The sequence below is a fragment of the Puma concolor genome, chromosome D1, assembly GCF_028749965.1.
Source record: "Puma concolor isolate L17-30 chromosome D1, mPumCon1.1.hap2, whole genome shotgun sequence".
NCBI classification, from domain to species: Eukaryota; Metazoa; Chordata; class Mammalia; order Carnivora; family Felidae; genus Puma; species Puma concolor.
The window spans coordinates 95,188,460-95,209,974 of record NC_141676.1 but is presented as its reverse complement, the minus strand read 5'-3'; the positions used below and the strand labels follow the sequence as shown (position 1 = coordinate 95,209,974).

Below are 21,515 nucleotides of genomic sequence, written 5' to 3'. Positions count from 1 at the left end.
TTTCTCCATTGAGGATGGTATTAGGTATGGGTCTTTAGTATATGGCCTTTATGATGTTGAGGTACGTTCCATCTATCCCTACCTTGTTGAGCTCTTTTATGGAGAATGGATGCTGTATTTTGTCAAATGCCTTTTCTGATCTATTGAGTGTATCATATGGTTCTTATCCTTTCTTTTATTAATGTGGTGTATCGTGTTGATTGGTGAATATTGTAGCACTGCTGCAGCCCAGGAATAAATAAATCCCACTTGATCGTGGTAAATAATTCTTTTAATGTACTGTTGGATTCAATTTGCTAGTATTTTGTGGAGAATTGACTTTTTAAAATAATAGATGAGATAATCATATTGTTTTTATCCTTTCTTTTGTTGATGTGATGTACCACATTGTTTGATTTACAAATATTGGACCACCCCTTGCATCCCTGAAATAAATCCCATTTGATTGTGGTGAGTGGTTTTTTAATGTACTGTTGGATTTGGTTTGCTAATATTTTGTTTAGGATTTTTGGATCCATGTTCATCAGAGATACTTGCCTGTAGTTTTCTTCTCCTTCTCCTTCCCCTTCCCTTTCCCCTTCTCTCCTCCTCCTCCCCCTCCTCCTCCTCCCCCTCCTCCTCCTCCTTCTTCTTCTTCTTCTTCTTCTTCTTCTTCTTCTTCTTCTTCTTCTTCTTCTTTCTGTAGTATCTCTGTCTGGGTTTGGTATCAGGGTAATGTTGACCTCATAGACTCAATTTGGAAGTCTCTTTAGTCTTCTACTTTTTTGGCATAGTTTAAGAAGAATAGGTATTAATTCTTAATTGAATGTTTGGTAGAATTCACCTGTGGAGCCATCTGGCCCTGCACTTTTATTTGTTGGAAGGTTTTGATTACTGATTCAATTTTATTGCTACTAATCAGCCTGTTCAAATTTTCTGTTTCCTCCTGATTCAGTTTTGGAAGGTTGTATGTTTCTAGAAATTTTCTTCTAAGTTGTCCCACTTGTTGGCGTATACCTTTTCATAATTACCTCTTATAGTCTTTTGTATGTCTGTGGCATCAGTTATTTTTTCTTTTCCCTCATTTCTGATTTTATTTGTGTCCTCTTTCTCTTTCTTGATTAATCTGGTTAAAGAGTTATCAATTTTTTGTTGATCTTTTCAAAGAACCTGCTCCTGGTTTCATTTATCTTTTCTGGTTTTGTTGTTGTTGTTGTTGTTTTTGGTCTGTAGTGGTAATTTATTTCTACTCTAATGTTTATTATTTCCTTCCTTCTCCTAGCTTTGGACTTTGTTCCTCTTTTCCTAACTCCTTTAGGTCTAAGTTGGGTTGTGTATTTGAGATTTTTCTTGTGCCTTGGGTAGGCCTATATTACTATAGATGCCCCTCTTAGAACCACTTTTGCTACATCCCAAAGATTTTGGAATGTTGTGTTTTCATTTTCCTTTTTCTTCATGTGTTTTTTTATTTCCTTTTCAGTTTCTTGGTTGACCCATTCATTGGTTGGTAGCATGGTATTCAGCCTTCATATATTTGTGTTCTTTCTAGATTTTTTTCTTGTGATCAATTTCTAGTTTCACATTGTTTTGGTTGGAAAAGGTGCATAATATGATTTCAATCTTTTTTAATTTACTGAAACTTGTTTTCTGCCCTAACATGTGATATATCCTGAAAGATGTTCCAGGTGTCCTTGAAAAGAATATGTATTCTGCTGTTTAGGGATGGAATGTCCTGTATAGTTCTATTAGGTCCATCTAGTCTAATGTGTCATTCAAAGCCAATATTCCTTTGTTGATTTTCTGTGGATGATCTATCCACTGGTGGAAGTGAGGTGCTAAAGTTACCTACTGTAATTATATTACTTTAAAAAATTATTTAATATATTTTGTCTAGTTTTTTAATTGCTTTTGGTAATATGGCCAATCCAATATAAGTAATCTGTCATAGCCAAAACCAGAATTCGTAATTGTTTACCTTCACTTGACTGGCTTTTCATGATTTCCAAAGCCTAAAAGGAAGAGAGAGGGAAAGACCAAGAGAAACAAAAGAAGAATATATTCATAAGAATATATGCCTGGGATATAATAAGCACTCAGTAAATACTATGTACTAATATTTTTAATGCTCTGTGTTCAAGAATACTTTAAGCATATTGAGGTTCCTCAAAAAATTAAAAATAGATCTACCCTATGACCCAGCAATAGCACTGCTAGGAATTTACCCAAGGCATACAGGAGTGCTGATGCATAGGGGCACTTGTACCCCAATGTTTATAGCAGCACTTTCAACAATAGCCAAATTATGAAAAGGGCCTAAATGTCCATCAACTGACAAATGGATAAAGAAGATGTGGTTTATATATATGATGGAATACTACTTGGCAATGAGAAAGATTGAAATCTGGCCATTTGTAGCAACGTGGATGGAACTGGAGAGTGTTTTGCCAAGTGAAATAAGTCAGGCAGGAAAGACAGATATCATATGTTTTCACTCATATGTGGATCCTGAGAAACTTAACAAAAGACCAGGGGGGAGGGGAAGGGGGGGAGCGTTACAGAGAGGAAAGGAGGCAAACCATAAGAAACACTTAAATACTGAGAACAAACTGAGGGTGTGGGGGAGACGGGAAAGTGGGTGATGGGCATTGAGGAGGGCACCTGTTGGGATGAGCACTGGGTGTTGTATGGAAACCAATTTGACAATAAATTACATATGTGTGTGTGTGTGTGTATGTGTGTGTGTGTATGTGTGTGTGTGTGTATGTATGTATATATATATATATATATATATATATATATATATATATATATAAGAATACTTGCAGAATATTCAGAACATTAAAGAATGTACTTTTATGAATGTTCCTATTATGTCATCTTTGACATATACCAAGAATATATTTTTCTCATAGATATATTCAATGAATATACCCTATTTATGTAGTAAATGTTCTTCAAGTGATTAGTCTTCTTAATATAAATAATGAAAAAACATGTGAAGAGTCTTAGAAAATTTGAGGAAGACTGTGTCATGTTTTTTTTAGTATTCCTGGATACCCCCATAAAAAAACAGCACAACTAAACAGCAAAGCTTAGTTCCATTAACAACATCTATGACAAAAATAAGTGATATGTTATCCCCTTTACCTCCAAACACAAGCAGATGGGCACAAACCACCAAGAGGTTAAAATCTGCTTAGTATCAGCATCTGTGCAGGAAGAAACAGAAGGAAGCAACAGGACATCTGACAAACCTGAAACTCCAAAACAACTAATCAGTATTCCAAATAACTCTCAAAAGGCCAGTTTGAAAATAACATGTAAAACTGGAAGGGATTTTTATTCTCCAGTAGTGGATGAATTTTAATTACTCTATAGTAAGATCTGAAGGGGCTTCCACAGTCTGTGCACTATGAACTCTCAAAATAAAGCAACCAAAGCTCCCTACAGGAATAGGAGTAAAACCCAAATTAAACAGAACAAGGTAAATAAAGACAAAAGAAAGATCCAGATAAAGGTAGAAAGGGGACAGAGCCAGGAGATTTCAGACAGTAAGTCATCATATTTTTTAACACTTCACAAAAGCAACAGAATAAGGAGTTCTACAGGCATTAAGTTAGAAAAAAAACTAATTTAATATAAAGATGAACAGTAGAAAAGAATCAAGATGAAACTCCATATAAAATTATAAGTAAAAAGAATAATTTTTTGACAGAAAATGTGGAGCAAACCAGAAAGACTTACTGTATTAGTCTGCTTGGGAAACCATAACAAAATACCACAGAATGGGTCATTTAAGCAATGGAAGTATTTTTTTCCCACAGTCTGGAATTCAGGGAGCCTACAAACATGATCTCTGATGAGGACTCTCTTCCTGTATTAGACTGCCCCCTTTCAGTGGGTCCTCACACGGAAGAAAGAATGGGCTCTGGTGCCTCTTCCTTATCTTATGAATGGCACCAGCCCTATCAGATTAGGACCTTTTGGCCTCATGTAACCTTTATCCCCTACTTTTAGGGCCTTTCTCAGAATACAGTCACATTGAGGGTTAAGGCTTCAACGTATGAATGGGCGGGGGGGGGGGGGGTGGTAAGGGAACACAGTCCATTGCCCATTACTATAAGTAAATGAACACTATTACATTATTTCAAAATGAACTAAAACACATACAGGTATGAAAGAACAACAAAAGGCAGAATTAGAAAAGCTTATAAATTAGGCAATTGAACTTGGGAAATTATTAGAAATAAAGGAAAAATAACTTAAGAAATATGACTGATTAGAAGTAACTGAAGAGCAAATGAACACAACAGATAATACCTTAGGAGAAATAGAAGGTGAAAAAGTTGGTGGCAAAAAAAGAGACAGAGAGAAAAGAAATTAAGAGGATTTATGGGAAAGCAACAAATACAGACACCAGCCAAAGAAGATCAAATCTACATAGAGTAGGAGCTCCAAAGGAGAAAACCAAACTGTGGGACAGAACAGAAAATAAAGACTACAATTCATGGGCCTTTTCCTAGTGTCAGGAAAAAGAAGAAGGAGAAGAAAAGGAAGGAGAGGAAGGAGAGGAAGAAGAAGAGGAAGGAGGAGGAGGAGGAGGAGGAGGAGGAGAAGGGGAAGAAGGAGAAGGGGAAGAAGGAGAAGGAGGAGGAGGAGGAGAAAAGATTTGAAGTGACCTATTGAAAAGAATCATCGCACTTAAGGAAATTCCCAAAAATATTAATATCAAAACATATCCCACTGAAATTATTGGCCATTTTTAGAAATGTCCTACTTCTTTCTGAAAAGACCTGGAAACAATTATCAAGCCAGAAGCAATGAGCCTCTCTAGCATCTAATTACTCGTCTTGAAATACATTTTCACCACTAAAAGAAAGCACATTTCCTGGAGAGAGGGTTGATTCCTGGACTGAAGAATGAAATGTATGAGATGAGTTCAGAACATCTTGTCATATCGGATAATTCTTTCGTTGTATTCAATTTCTTTCATCAGTGTTCTACAGTTTTCAGAGTACAGAACTTTCACCTGTTTGGTTAGGCTTATTCCTAGGTATCTTATTGTTTGTAAATGGGATCAATTCCTTGATTTCTCTTTCTGCTGCTTCATTATTGGCATATAGAAATGCAACAGATTTCTGTACCTTAATTTTATATCATGAGACTTTGTTGAATTCATGCATCAGTTCTATCAGTTTTTTTGGTGGAGTCTTTTGGGTTTTCCACATAGAGTATCATATCATCAGGAAAGAGCAAACGTTTGACTTCTTCCTTGACGATTTGCATGCCTTTTATTTATTTTTGTTGTCCGTTTGCTGAGGCTATAACTTGCAGTACAATGTTGAACAACAGTGGTAAGAGTGGACATCACTGTCCTGTTCCTGATCTTAGAGGGAAAGCTCTCAGTTTTTTTTCTCCCATTGAGGATGATATTAGATATGATTCTTTCGTATATGGACTATATGGTGTTGAGGTATGTTCTTTCTATCCCTACTGTCTTGAGGGCTTTTATCAAGAAAGGATGCTGTATTTTGTCAAATGTTTTTTTTGTGTTTGTTGAGACAATCATATGATTCTTATCCTTTCTTTTATTAATGTGGTGTAACACGTAGATTGATTTGTAGATATTGAACCAGCCCTGCAGCCCCGGAATAAATCCCGCTTGATCATAGTGAATAATTCTTTTAATGTACTGTTGAATTAAATTTCCTAGTATCTTGTTGAGAATTTTTGCATCAATGTTCATCAGGGATATTGGTCTATAATTCTCCTTTTTTCTTGGGATTTTTGTCTGGTTTTGGAATCAAGCTAATGCTGGACTCATAGAATGAGTTTTGAAGTCTTCCATCCCTTTCTATTTTTTGGAACAGTTTAATCCTTCTTTAATGTTTGATAGAATTCCCCTGGGAAGCCATCCAGCCCTGGACTCTTGTTTGTTCAGAGATTTTTGATTACTGAGTCAATTTCTATAGGTTATGGGTGTGCTCAAATTTTCTTTTTCTTCAGGTCATCATCTCATGGTTGTGGAATGGAGCCCAACATTGGGCTCTACCCTGAGCATGGAGCCTGCTTGGGATTCTCTCTCTCCCTCTCTTTCTGCCCCTCCCCTAATCATTCTCTCTCTCTCTCTCTCTCCAAAAATAAGTAAATAAAATAAACATTTTAAGCCACGTTGAGTATGCCTAATGAAGAATAATGATGAGTAGTAGCCATAATGGTAGTAACTGAGGATGTTGATGGTAATGACTGACATGGTGGTGGTGGTGGTGGTGGTGATTATGGGGTGTTTAGCTATACAAATTTGAATGCTTAGACTCCAAGTTTCCCAAGCTGAAGATGACTCCAAATAAAAGGAAAATTAACACACCTGGGAGACAAACCATGATTCCCAGCACAGGCATAAGCCGGACTCTAATTGCTCCTTCAGCAAAGACTCCAGGGCCTGAAATGACTGCATCCCAGGAGGTTCTGCCCATGTGTTGTATAAACAGACCCCCAGTGACCCATTTTTCATAACCCTACTGGCCTCTTGGAATATATTTAGGAATAGATACAAATCTGGACAGCTCCCTCATTTCTTGATGTTTAGTTCCTAACTATTGGAACCAAGGCATCCCCTAAAATTTCCAGGAGACTGTGTTGTTTTTTTTCTCAACACAGGTATTTAATTACAAATTTAAAGCAATTATATGAAAAAAATATTTCTTCCGTGAATTCCTGTTTCTAATTCAGGCTTTATTTCTAAGCATTTGTTTACCTTCATCTCTAAGCGTTTTCTTCTTTATGTGCTGAGTTCTCATAGGCTGCAAGCCGAAGCCTCTTATGGTCCGGTAGAACTAGAGGTAATCATTGTAGTAACTGATATCAAATATATGGATCATGTTTGCTCATTTCATATCATTAGATGATTATGGGAGTAAAAAATTAAATTTAAATCAGTTCTATCTAGGATTTTTCAGTCCACACCACACTGAGTGGTATTTACTCTACACTGCTTTGTAGAACACATTGATTTCTGGTAATGGTATATTCAAGGTGGATTTTCTATGTTTCTATTGTTTTAAGAGGTGAAAACTGTGTACAAGGGGAAAAGATAAGATTTTTTAAATCTGTTGTTGTTATCTAGAAGAAATTTGTTTTCTCCTTAGTAATAAATGGAAAAAACTTAGCTACTTCTGAGACTAGTTATTGTGAAGTTAAATGCCATACCACCAATAACATAACATGTGAAGTTTACAATGCAAGTCTGATTTTTGTGTCTTCACATCCTAAGGATTTAAAGACTCTTATATCTAAGAAAAGGAAATATGGTTAGTGCCAGAGTTATTATTATTATAGGAATCAAATGACACAATGCATTATAAAGTACATTTAATAAGGCAGGTTACAAAATGGTTTTTTAATACATTTAAGGGTGCCTGGGTGGCTCAGTCCATTAAGCATCCGACTCTTGATTTCAGTTCAGATCATGATCTCAAGGATCATGAGTTCAAGCCCTGCATCGGGCTCCACACCATCAGCAAGGAGCCTGCTTGGGATTCTCTCTCTCCACTCCTCCCACCCTCTCTCTCTCTTTGCCCCTTCTCTGTATCTCTGTATGCACAGGTGTACTCTCTTTCACAGTCTCTCAAAATAAATAAACTTAAATATATGTGTGTGTGTGTGTGTGTGTGTGTGTATACCCAATGTAAATATATATATGCATAGAAAAATCTAGAAAGATAGTCACTGCCAGTATTAGTCTCTAAATAGTGGGGGAATATGATGTTTATACTTTCCTTATTTGTATTTCTGATTTTCTACAATGCATATGTATTGCCTTTGTAATTTTTTCAGTGCACCTGAAATTACCAATGAAATCCATCCTGCACCTCCAAAGATTCAATAAATTAAGTTTACTAAATAATAATAAAGTGCTACCTAAAGATGAGCTACAGAAATCAGAAGACGGTTTAGTGGAAACAAAACAGATGGTAGTCAGAAGTCCTGGGTTTTAGGCCCAGTTCTGTATCTACTAACTGTATGATTTGGGGTAACATTTACAGTTTGAATTTAAGAGAGAATGAAAAAATAATATAACATTCCTCTTTTTTCATAGGCTATGCACAAACTAAGCCATAGTGTAAAGCACTTTCAACCACGACACTGCTTAGAACTGTAGGTGTGTGGATGTAAAAGCCTGCACATCTGGGCTAAAGGAAATGAGCTCATGATCAGGAGAGAAGAGTTTGAGTTCTAAGTCACTGATAATTTTTAGTAAGCTTCAAGAAACTCACTGAGTGTCTGGCGCTTCTGTTTTCTCAGTAGGAAAATAGAAACAAAAATCCTACTCGGAACACATTTCTCCTCATACCCCAAATTTGAGGAGTTAATGAGATTGACCTTCAAAGACCATTATACAAAAGTTAGTAATTATATGAGGAAGTAATAAAAAGAATGAAAATGTAAGGTTTTTAGCCTAAGAGAAGTATCTTAGAGATGGGATGGCTGTAAGTATCATATCCAGCAATGATGATCCATGCTTCTTAGGGAAATGTTGACAATTTGAGTACCTTGCCACTAGGGAAATAATGGGGCCTGGTTTGATATTACAATCTGAACATCATCATCATAATAGCTACTGAGCACTTACTCTGTCCTATATTATGTGCCAATGCCCACCCTGCACCGCAGATCAATTAAATCTGAACATCTGTGGGTGGAGGAATCAATACTTTGTAAATGCCCCAAGGGATTACAGAACACAGTCAATGTTGAGAACCACTGTCTTATAGCCTCATGTCCAGTGAAAACCTAAGAACAAATTCCAGACACCTAATGACAACTCACTTTTATGGGAACCGAGTGCTTGAAAACATTTTCTAAATATGCATTATCCCATGTTATTTTTACAACCGACTTGGAAATTGGTTTCTTTTTTTTTTTTTTTTTGGTTTTTTTAATGTGTATTTATTTTTTTAGAGACAGAATGTGAGTGGGGGAGGGGCAGAAAGAGAGGGAGACACAGAATCCAAAGCAGGCTCCAGGCTCCAGGCTCCAAGCTGTCAGCACAGAGCCCAAGGCAGGGCTCGAACCCATGAATGGGAGATCATGACCTGAGCTGAAGTCCGACACTTAACCTACTGAACCACCCAAGCACCCTGGAAATTGATTTCTTTGTCAACAAAAAGCATCCTGCAAGGATTTCATCAGAAGACAAGCTTCATTGCTGTGCAGTTTGCAAACCGAGGAGACACAGCATTCGGCTACAAACCAAAGTAGCTCCGTCAGGGAAGGATCAGGCTTGGGGTTAAATAGGCAAAAAACGGCAAGTTCTGTGTCCTCTACAGAGATTGGTCAGACTGAGGTCCCAAATTGCAAGTTTCAGGAGCAAAGTGACAAGCAGGATACAGCTCACTATTTCTGATAGTTTCACAATATGACAGCTGCTGGAGAGCATGGCAGGATATGTTGTGAGGATTTCTTGGGGGAGTTTGGGGGGTGTGGGGTTTTTTTTTGCAAATTTTGCAGAATTTTCTGCAAGCTTGTCATCCCAGGCTGAGACATGGTCATTCTGCCTGATTAAAATTTTAGTTTTTCTCCCTTGACATGAGGGAACTCATCTTGCCTGGCAGCAGTTGCTAATTATTGGGGTCTTTTGTTCTCATTTTCATCTTTCAGATACAGAAATTGACTTGTCACTCAATGATATGGCTGTAACTACCATACTACCCTGACACTCTGTCAATTTGAGAAGGATATCATGCATTCACATTCAGAAACTATCTGGGAATTGCACAGATGACAAGGAAATTTTATTTCTGAAGCATGTCCAAGCACAAAATATGAAGTATGCTGCTTGTTACCTATAGGACAGAGGTTCTCAGACCTAAGCAGGCATCAGCATCATCTGGAGAGAGTGTTCAACCCAGACTGCTAGCCCCAATCCCAGAGTTTCTGATTTGGTAGGTCCCGGGTGGAGGCTGAGAGTTTGCATCTCTAACATGGTGCTGATGCTGCTGGTCCAACAAATGTACCCTAAGAACCATTGCTGTAGGATATTTAAGAAACATAAAAGTGGTAAAAGCCCCAGATCTTGTCCCCTTTTTCCTCCCAACCTCATGGTCTTTGAAATACCCAGAGCCTGGTCTTTCTCCCAGCCAACTGCCAAAGGGAGGATTCATCGGGAAAGAGCCCAGGATCACCCAACTGAACCCAAGTGCTCAAAACCAGCTTTGCCAAGAAGTCTAAGATGTAGGCTCTCATGGGCTCTTCTTTCCCATCCCCACAGGGCTCCCAATCACAGGGGAATGGCTGCTGAAAATCACTCTACAGTGACCGAGTTTATTCTCAGGGGATTGACAAATCGGCCAGAGCTCCAGCTCCCTCTCTTCCTCCTCTTCTTTGGGATCTACTTGGTCACCATCATAGGGAACCTGGGCATGTTCACACTGATTTGTCTGAATGCTCAGCTTCACACCCCCATGTACTACTTCCTCAGCAATCTGTCCCTTGTGGATCTCTGCTACTCCTCTGTCATTACCCCGAAAATGCTGGTGAACTTTGTGTCAGAGAAGAACATCATCTCCTATGCGGGGTGCATGTCACAGCTCTACTTCTTCGTTGTGTTTGTCGTTGCAGAGTGTTACATGCTGACAGTGATGGCCTATGACCGCTATGTCGCCATCTATACCCCTTTGCTCTACAATGTCATCATGTCTCCTCAAGTGTGTTCCCTGCTGATGGTTGCGGCCTATGCCATGGCTTTCATTGGCGCAACAATAGACACTGGCCTGATGTTAAAACTGTCCTACTGTGAGTTCCTCATCAGTCATTACTTCTGTGACATTGTGCCCCTCATGAAGCTCTCCTGCTCTAGCACCTATCATATTGAGATGACAGTGTTCTTTTTGGCTGGATTCAACATCATAGCCACCAGCTTAACAGTCCTTGTTTCCTACGTCTTCATCCTCTCCAGCATCCTCCACATCAGCACCACACAGGGAAGGTCCAAAGCCTTCAGCACCTGCAGCTCTCACCTTGCAGCTGTGGGAATGTTCTATGGTTCTACAGCGTTCATGTACTTAAAACCCTCCACGGCCAGTTCTGTGGCCAAGGAGAATGTGGCCTCCGTGTTCTACACCACGGTGATCCCCATGCTGAACCCCCTGATCTACAGCTTGAGGAATAAGGAGGTAAAGGCTGCCGTGCAGAAAACACTGAGGAGAAACTTCTTCAGATGCAAATGTCATCATTCTTCCTCAGGTTGAAAATTGGGAGAAGTGTAGGGGAGAAGCCCTCCAAAAATGTAAACACACGTGAAGGGAGAACCACCACTTCTCAGCATGACTCATTGTATATATTCACTGATTTTTTTGTCCTTCCTTTCTCCTTCTCACATCTCTCACGTCCTACTCTGCTTGAATATGATTTCAAGTTTATATTGAACTTAGCGGTACATACGACAAATGGAGACAAATTTGAAAGTCATCAAGAAATAACAAATACCCTTTTTCCACCCAGATTTCTCCCTCTGTTCACTCTCTCATTATGTGGTTACCACTTCCTTATTCCTGCCAGGATTGCTTACGTGGTCCCTTCACTCAGTTACTGACATCATCATATCATCATCACATCTAACATTTATGGAATGCTAGCCAATCTACTAAGTGTTTTACTTAATTATCTCATTTTCTCAGATGAAGAAACTGATGTAAAGAGGTTAAGTAACTTCCCCCAGATCACAGACCTGCTAAACAATTAACACCAAGATTCAAACCCACAACTCATTATCCCCTCTCTCGGTTGACAGTCTCCCTACACAATGTTTTGATATTAGCATAACTAAAACCTTTCCATTTCAAAATTCTGGAAAATAACTTCCCCTCCTTCAAGTATCATCACACAGCTCCCAAATAGGCAAGGAATATTATACATTCCTGTAGTCCTTTAACCTCCAGAAAGACTTGACATTTCACATCACCAGCCAATTTCACTCAGTAAATCCTATTGCCATGGAGCAAAATGTTTTCCCCTATTTTTAAAAAATATTTATTTATTTTTGAGAGAGAGACAGAGCACAAGTTGGGGGAAGGGCAGGGAGAGAAGGAGACTCAGAATCCAAAGCAGGCTCCAGGCTCCAAGCTGTCAGCACAGAGCAAGCAGGCAACAGACTCCGAGCTGTCAGCACAAAGCCCTATGCAGGCTTTGTATTTTCCTTGTATAGATCTCATTTTTAGGAGTGCTAATGTAAATGTCATTGTGTTCTTAATTTCAAATTCTACTTGGTCTTTGCTCCCATAGAGGAAAGCAATTGACTTTTTATATGTTAACCTTGTATCCTTCCACCTTGCCATGATTACTTAGTTCCAGGAGTTTTTTGGTTGATTCTTTCAGATTTTCTGCATAAGCAATTATGTCATCTGTGAATAAAGACAGATTTATTTCTTCCTTCTCAATCTGTACAACTTTTTTTTTCATGTTTTACTGTGTTAGCTAGGACTACCATTACTACACCGAAAAACAGTCATTAGGGGGATATTCTTACCTTGTTTCTGATTTTAGTAAGAAAGATTTGATGTTCTTACCATTAAGTATGATGTTAGGTGTAGGTTTTGTGTAGGTTTTCTTTCTCAAGTAGAGGAAGTTCTTGTTCTAGAGGAATAGAGAATAAATCTACTCTCAGTTTACTGAGTTGTTTCTCTCTTTTTTTTTTTTTTTTTTTTCGGGAACGGGTGTTGGATTTTGTCAAATGCTTTTTCTGCACCTATTGATAGGATGATGTGATTTTTATTCTTCAGTCTGCTTATGGATGAAATACTTTAACTGACTTTTGAATGTTGAATCATCCTTACATAACTGGGATAAATCCCACCTAGTCAGAGTGTATAATTCTTTACATATATTGTTGGATTCTATGGTTAATATTTCATTGAAACTTTTTTGTATCTATGTTCATGAGAGATAATGGTCTGTAGTACTGTTTTGTTTTGTTTTCTTGCACAGTCTTTGTCTGGTTTTAGTATTGGAGTAATGATGGCCTCACAGAATGCCACTATCTTATAAAATAAATTGTAGAGATTTGGTATATTTTTCCTTAAATATTTCATTGAATTCATAGGTTGTCCAGAGTGGGCTGGAGTTGGGTATTTCCTTTCCTCCATAAGGAGGCTGGTGCCAGCTAGCGCTTTCCCCCATGAGGACTGCCAAGAAAAGCCTATAATTGCCTATGGTCAGGCTTGAAAGATCACACATAGACTTTGGCCTGGAGCAAGTTTCCTCAGCTTCCAGGACCTGGGTCCATCCTTCCAACAGCAGACCACACTGTTGGTATGTTCACTTCCAGGGATGGTCAGGCAGGAGCTGTATTCAAGGGATGTGGATGACCATTGGGCATGTGAACTATAGGTGTTTATACCTGCGCATGTGTAGGTGCCTCACATTGTAGGGTAAGTGAGAATGAGAGGGAGAGGGGGTAAGCTGTGGTCCATGGGCAGGCACCTGGGAAACCAGGGTGGCCCCCCCTGTGCTACCACCTTTTGGCATGGAACCTTATAGATTCTCAGGATTCTAAACTTGAATCTGGCCTTCCAGTGTTATGAAAGGTAAGTTTGTCAAGGTAAGAGGTAGAAACGTGTTTTATTTAACACTTTATTAGGCCTATTCTTTGTTTACTTTTTATTGTGGCAAAAAGCATGTAACAAAAAATTGGCCATCTTAACTGTTTTTAAGTGTTTAACTATTTCAGGAGTGGTAAGTATATTTGCATTGTGAAACAGATTTCTGGACTTTTTCAACTTGCAGATCTGAAACTCTATATCCATTAAATAACAATTCCACTTTTCTTCTTCCTTGCAACCTCTGGTAACTATGATTTTACTTTATGTTTCTATGAATTTGACTACTTTAGATTTTTATTTAAGTGGAATCATACATTATTTGTCTTTTTGCAACAGACTTCTTTCACTTAGCATAATATCCTCAAGGTTCATCCATTTTGTAGCATGTGATAGTATTTCTTTGCTTTTTAGGGAGGAATAGTATTCCTATGTATGTACGTACCACATTTTGTTCCCTCATGCATTGTCAATGGACATTTGGGTTGCGTCCATCTCTTGGCTATAGTAAATTAGTGCTGCAAATATCTCTTTAAGATCCTACTTTCAACTCTTTTAGAATAGAAATCCCAAATGGGATTGCTAGCTCATATGGTAGCTCTATTTTTAATTTTTTGAAGAACCTCCATACTATTTTCCATAGCAGTCTCACCATTTTACTAACTCACCAATAATGCACAAGGGTTGCCATTTTCAATATCCTTACCAACACTTGTTTTCTGTTTTCTTTCATAGTTGCCATCCTAATGGGTATGAGGTGATAGTTCATCATGGTTTTGACTTGCATTTCTGATAATTAGTGATATTGAGCATCTTTTCATTTGCTTGCAGGCCACTTATATATCATCTTTGGAGAAATATCTATTCAGGTCTTTCTTAGTCCATTTGAGCGCCTATCACACAATACCACAGATTGGGTGTCTTATAAACAACAGAAGTTTATTTCTTACAATACTGGAGGCTGGAAAATCCAAGATGAAATCACTAGGAGATTCGGTGTCTGGTGGGAGCCTGCTTCCTTGTTTACAGATAGCCAACATCTCACTATAACCTCACATAATGGAAGGGGCAAAGGAGCTCTTTGGGGTCTCTGGAGTCTCTAAGAGCAGTAATCCCATTTATGAGAGTTTCTTCCTGACCTAATCACTCCCCCAAAGCTCCACCTCCAAATATAATCACACTGGATTAGGTTTTAACACATGAATTTGGGGGACACACAAACATTCAGTCCACAGCAAAGCCTTTTCCCCATTTTTTAATCAGGTTATTTGTTTTTATTGTTGTTGAGTTGTAGGCGTTCTGCATATATTCTGAGACACTAGCTGCTTATCAGGTATCTAATTTGCAAATATTTTCTCCCATTCTATAGTTTGTTTTTTGGCTCTATTGATTGTGTCCTTTGATCCAAACAATTTGCAAGTTTGACATAGTCCCATTTGTCTATTTTTTGCTTTCATGGCCTCTTTACTCCCACAACCAGAGATATTGATTGTGTCACCTAGGTGAAATGCATAATCAATGCCTGTGTCATAAATGGATGCTGGGTAATGGGCATTTCTATTCCCTATCCACCTCCCTTTGTTTCTCTCAAGAAACCCAAGCCACACAAACATAAATAAACATAAATTGATGATAGACAGATGATGATGATAATAGATAGATAGATAGATAGATAGATATCATTTATCTATATTTTTTATATTTAAGATAGATATTTTAGATTGTAACTTAGAAATTACACAACCCATATTAAAGAGAACATGGGTCATGTGGAAATTGAGATTTTTTTATTCTCTTCCCTGTCTGTCCTGTTTGCTACTACACTTCCCAAGGATGATTCTTAATCTACCCACTGCCTCTTTCTTCAACCACAAATGGGGAGAAGTTTTGCTTCTCTGTCCCTTTCTGGAAGATGACAGTGGAAAATCAGAAGCTCTCCTTCAAGACCCACTCCCTTCCTGCAACATCATTCCTCTGGACCATCTCTGTTTCAGAAATTCAGGCAGAAAACCGTCTAAAAGTGTCAGCTGTCCTAGAAAGGAGGCCATACACACTCACTGATGCCAAAATGCAAGGGCAGCAGAGACAGCCCACTGTTAATCCGCCTGGGAGTCCAGGGGAACCTTTGAGAAGAAGGAGTTTTTCCCTTAATGTTTACTTATTTATTATGAGAGAGAGAGCACACGCACGAGTGGAGTGGGGAATGGGGGGAAGGAGGTGAGAGAGAGAGAGAGAGAGAGAGAGAGAATCCCATGCAGGCTCCAGGTTATCAGCACAGAGCCCAAAGTGGAGCTCATTCCCATGAACATGAGATCATGACCTGAGCCGAAACTAAGAGTCAGATGCTTACCTGACTGAACCACCCAAATGTCCCAGGAAGGAGGTTTTAGACCAGGAAACAGCTGGAATATTTAGCTGACCTAGGGCAAACAGCAAAGTGTTAGCTCCTGTCATGTTCTGTATGATTATGGCCCAGCAGTTTCCAACCATGAAAGCAGATTCGTGAGAGAGGGACAGATGAAAAACTCAGGAACGTAGATAAAGAGATAAAGAAATGGCTTCTAGAGACTTCTGGCTTCTCCATTGGAGCTGACATAGGCTACTTCACTAGGCAAACTGAGAGGGCAACTGCCACATAATATCCTGTTTCCCAATGATTTTCTCTCCCTCTCTTTTTCTTATATACAATCACCCTCAAATAGCAAGTGATCCTTAGCTGTCCTCATGTATTTAGGAAACAGTAACAAGTGGACTGAACAATCATCAGACCAGACTTGTCAACTAGTGGACTTCACTTTAGAGAAAGGGCAAACTGTGTGGGCCACTTTATTTGGTGCCAGCCATGCAACAGGATTTGTAGTTCATTATTCTTAGACAGGTTCATTTCATGAGACAAGAGCCCAACAGTCCCCTAATCTCAGGGGGTCAAGTTCGACGTCCATAATAAGGCTGCCTGGAAACATTCTTAGACTCCAGCAATAGAAACAGTCTGTAGATCCCACCATTGAGTACATAGTCCTAAACGTCATTCTCGTTTTTTCAGTACAGAGCCATGCCCACCCTATTCTGAAGGTCTTGTTGACCCCACTCCAGATTTCTCTGGTTCAAACTCTCTAAAGTCAACCCCTTTTCGTCTGATGGGTTGATTAGGGGAAGAAGAATTGCAAAACTTCAATGTCTAAACAGAATGGTGGGGGCGCCTGGGTGGCTCAGTTGGTTAAGCGTCCGACTTCAGCTCAGGTCATGATCTCACGGTTCCTGAGTTCAAGCTGCAGGTCAGGCTCTGTGCTGACAGCTCAGAGCCTGGAACCAGCTTTGGCTTCTGGCCTCCCCCACTCGTGCTCTGTCTCTCAAAAATAAATAAATGCTAAAAAATTTTTTAACAGAATGGTGAACGGAATCAGTTAAGATTTAAATAAAATTTTCCACATTACCATAAATTGAAACCTACTTAATATCTCTGAGCCTCAGTTACCTTAATTGTTAATAATATTCCCTACTTCAGCCTTGAGGGATTGAGAAACTCATGAAATGGGTTATTTTCTGTACTTATTATGGGTAAACTCGAAAATTAGTGTCATGGCACATGAAATATTTTTCTTAAATAATCAGAGGGAAACATGAAAAAGAAATAACAATAATCTTGTAGCCTAGCTCTATGTTTCAAGATTGCAATGTATTATGCAAATTATATTTGTAAAGGCATATGAGGCAGGTATTGTTTGCATTGTACAAATAAATACACAGAAGTTTACAAAGATGAACATACTTTGACCAAACCTGCATGGTTAGTAGCAGGTAGAAAAGTGATGCACACACATATTTAAACTGACTCAAAAAATCATGTTCTCTTTAACGTTAAATTATAACAATGACTAGAAATTTGTGGTCACAAATCTAGATGAGCTGCAGGTTAAAATGAAAACTGACTGTCAGAGAAATACAAATCTTGCAGCAGCATGCATGCAGTGAGAACCATATAGGCTTTGTAATCAGGCTGACTTTCATCCGAACTCTGATGTTTTCATTTACTGCAAAAACAAGGAGATGCTCCACTGGGTTCTTCTGAGAGTGAAAGACTTGCCAGTGCGAATCACCGCAAGGACAAATGGATCCTGAAAAACAGCCTGTAAGAGGAGGGATATACATGGGGAAAAGGAGAGGATCTGGCTTTCTTTCTCAGTCTAACCTTTGAGAGGTAGACAAGCCCAAATGTGATCTTGGACAGTGAGGGTAAAGGATGGCGTTTTAAATGGAGGTTTTATTAATATTTATTAATAGTTAGGTTAGCCAACAGGTCAGGGAATGACTGACTTTGAAAAGATAACTTGTGAGAAAATATTTGTAAAAGATAAATCTGATAAAGGACTATTATCCAAACACAAACTCTTAAAGCTACACAATAAGAAAAAGAACTACCTTATTTAAAAATGGGCCAAAGACCTGAACAGACACCTCACCAAAGAAGATATAGAGATGGCAAATAAGCATATGAAAAGATGCCCCACATCATATGTCATCAGGGAAACGCAAGTTAAAACACTGAGATACTCCTACATACCTATTAGATTGACCTAAATCAAGAACACTGACAATAGCACACGGTGGGTTAGATGTAGAATAAAAGGAACTCTTATTCATTGCTAGTGGGAATGGAAAATGGTGTAGACACTTTGGAAGAAGTTTAGCCGTTTCTCACAAAACTAAACATACGTTTACCATACAATCCAGCGATTGTGCTCCTTGGTGCTTAACCAAAGGAGCTGAAAAACCTACAGACGGATGTTCATTGCAGCTGTATTCATAATTGCCAAAACTTAGAGGCAACGAAGATGTCCTTCAGTTTGTGAATGGATGAATAAGCTGTGGTTCATCCAGACAGTGGAATATGATTCAGTGCTAAAAAGTAATGAGCTATCAAATCATGAAAAGACCTGGAAGATGGGGCACCTGGGTGGCTCAGTCAGTTAAGCATCCGACTTCCTCTCAGGTCATGATCTCACAGCTCATGAGTTCGAGCCCCACGTCAGGCTCCGTGCAGACACTCCAAGCCTGGAGCCTGCTTCAGATTCTGTGTCTCCCTCTCTCTGCCCTCCCCTGCTTGTACTCTGTCTCTCTCTCTCTCACACACACACACAAATAAATGAACATTTTAAAATATTTTTTTAAAGATAAATAACTTTAAAAAAAGGCATGGAAGAAACTTAAATACATATTACTAAGTAAAGGAAGCCAACTCTATGACAACCTGGAAAAGGCAAAACTATGCAGACAGTAGAGAAGTTAATGGTTGTCAGAGCCTCTGGGGGAGAGAGGGATTGACAAGTGAAACACAGGGCTTTTAGGGCAGAGAAACTACTCTGTGTGACACTGTAATGGTTATACATATAACAGATACATGTCATCATACATTTGTCCAAACCCATCAAATGACAACACCAAGAGAGGTGTAATGTAATTACACTAATGTAACCTATGGACTTCGGGTCATGATGATGTATAACTTTATGTTCGTCAATTATATCAAATGTACAACTCTAATGCAGAATGTTGATAATGGAAGAGGCTGTGCATGTGGGAAGGCAAGAGACATGTGGGAAATCTCTGTACTTCTGCTCAATTTGCTGTGAGCCTGAAACTGCTCTAAAGAAAATATAAAACTCATACATGATATGCACTAAACATATTAATGAAAAACTAAAGGATGTGAAGAGTGTAATACATAAAATACAAAGAGCCTCTCCCCCACTCATGCTCTCTCTCTCTCTCAAAAAAAAAAATATATATAATAATAATAGTGCCAAACTTTCTCACACTTTTTTTAAATTTTTTTGTAATGTTTATTGTTGAAAGAGACAGAGTGTGAGTGGGGAAGAGTCAGAGAGAGAGAGGGAGACACAGAATCCGAAGTAGGCTCCAGGCTCTGAGCTGTCAGCACAGAGCCCTATGTGGGGGCTCGAACCCATGAGCTGTGAGATCATGACCTGAGCTGAAGTCAGATGCTTAACCAACAGAGCCACCTAGGCGCGCCTCTCACACTCTAAAAAACTGAAGAGGAGGGAACACTCTCAAACTTGCTTACGAGGCCAGGATTACCCTGATACAAAATCTGATGAGGACACTACTAAAAAGGACAACTACAAGCCAATATCCCTTATGTAAATAAATGCAAGATTACCAACTTCAGCAAACTGAATTCAACAGCACATTTAAAGAATTATATGCCCTGATTACATAGGTTTTATCACTGGGGTAGAAGGATGCTTTCACAGACACAAATCAATAAATGTGACACAGCACATCAATAGAATGAAAGATTAAAACTATATGATCATCTCAATTAGATGTAGAAAAGCAGGCAACAAAATACTACATCCTTTCATGATAAAAACAAAACTGTCAAACACAGTTCTAAAACATGTGTTTTAACAAATGAGGCACATGGTTTTTCTGATTCTTGAAGAAGCAACTCATCCTGGCATTTTAAGCTATCAAGGATTTGGCTCTTCCTTCGCTGCCTCCTCCGCCCGGCCACGGTGCAGGCCTCGTACGTGGACAAGTCGGCCGACGACCCGAGGCTGCCCCACCGCAGCGAGCCCTGCGGCCTGGTTCGCCTGGAGCACCTGCGCCTGCTCGGGGTTCTTTACTGGAAGCTTGATGCTGACAAATACGAGAATGATCGGGAGTTAGAAAAGATCCGAAAACAGGGAAACTATTCCTGGGTGGACACAATAACCATATGCAAGGATAAACTACCAAATTATGAAGAAAAGATCAAGATGTTGTAGGAGAAGCACCGGCACCTGGACGACGAGATCCGCTACAACTTGGCACCGGCTACTTTGATGTGACAGAGAGGACAAGTGGACCCGCATCTTCATGGAAAAAGGAGACATGATCACCCTTCCCGCGGGGATCTATCACGGTTCACTCTGGATGAAAACAGCTACATGAAAGCCTTGCGGCTGTTTGCGAGAGACCCGGTGTGGCCGGCCATACAACCGGCCGGCCGACCATTTCTAGGCTCCGGGGCAGCACATGGAATTTTTGGCACAGACAGGGTAGCGGTGCCCTGGGGCCTCGCTCACCCTTCGCCCTTGGGAATGTCCTGAACGTGATCCCGGCAGAGAACTTGTCGTAGACCGGGGGCCACGAGAGCTTTCCTCTGCCAGGTTATTTGATCCAAGGGTGTTCTGATGAAAGGAGCTTTTTAAACAAGTGATTTTTACATGTTAGCAGCTCTGGGAATGTGGACAGATCACATTTTACCTAATTCGAGATCCGCGGCCAGCAGCCATGCGTCAGCGCGCGCGTTCGATTTTAACGCAAACGAGAGCATCTGCCAAACGTGCTTGCGGAGCTGCTCAGCCCAGACCTGGTGCTTGGACGGTGAGCAGATGTCGGTCGATGCCACGCCTGCCTTGTAAGCAGGGGTCACAGTGGATGACAGACTGGCCAGCTAGAGGACGTTTTTCTCCCAGAACTGGGTGGAGACCGGTCGGGGGTCAAGCTCTCACATTAGTGGGGGACACTCGGGGTTCCTTGTGTACTTTCTTGTTGGAAACAAAGTAGTTGCCTTAACTGTGTACTCTGGGCTTGGAGTCCTTATTCAGGAACATATTGGTCAGTAAAACCACTGTTCAGATACAAAAAGAAAAAAAAAAAAGCTATCAAGGGTTCTAACCTCATCACAGCATCAACCAGAGACAGCGGTGATGCAATAATGGAGTGAGGACAGGATCAGGGGACAAAGTGTTACTCTAGATGCAGGGCTTTGACCCATAGTGTCTCATCCAGGGCCAGAGATGCCTCTGCCCTCACTCTCCACAGCCATACCTTTTCCCATCCCTCTTTGCGATTGGCTCCCTTCTTTTAACCCTTGGAATGTTCTCTGCCCCATCCTATTCTAAGCTGTTTCCATTGAACAAATAATAACTCTTA

At 39.6% G+C, this 21,515-nt stretch overlaps 1 protein-coding gene, 1 long non-coding RNA gene and 1 pseudogene across 2 annotated transcripts; 2 read left to right on the top strand and 1 right to left on the bottom strand.

Annotated features, from left to right (window-relative positions):
- Positions 1-6,735: 6,735 nt before the first annotated feature.
- Positions 6,736-21,045, bottom strand: LOC147576887 (uncharacterized). The gene is made up of 3 exons (XR_015240574.1): positions 20,844-21,045; positions 12,546-12,612; positions 6,736-6,815 (listed from the first exon to the last, which is right to left on the bottom strand). It is a non-coding gene; the product is annotated as an uncharacterized LOC147576887 (long non-coding RNA).
- LOC147576888 (olfactory receptor 8A1-like) lies at positions 10,224-11,228 on the top strand. The gene has a single exon (XM_086679307.1). The coding sequence runs from the start codon at positions 10,269-10,271 to the stop codon at positions 11,226-11,228; it is 960 nt and encodes a 319-aa protein (XP_086535433.1). The 5' UTR covers positions 10,224-10,268.
- On the top strand, positions 15,487-21,045 carry LOC112865806 (acireductone dioxygenase pseudogene; annotated as a pseudogene).
- Positions 21,046-21,515: the final 470 nt, after the last annotated feature.

Bases quoted from the DNA above. Each gene is read 5' to 3' on its own strand.
- LOC147576888 (XM_086679307.1), top strand. From the start codon at position 10,269: ATGGCTGCTGAAAATCACTCTACAGTGACCGAGTTTATTCTCAGGGGA.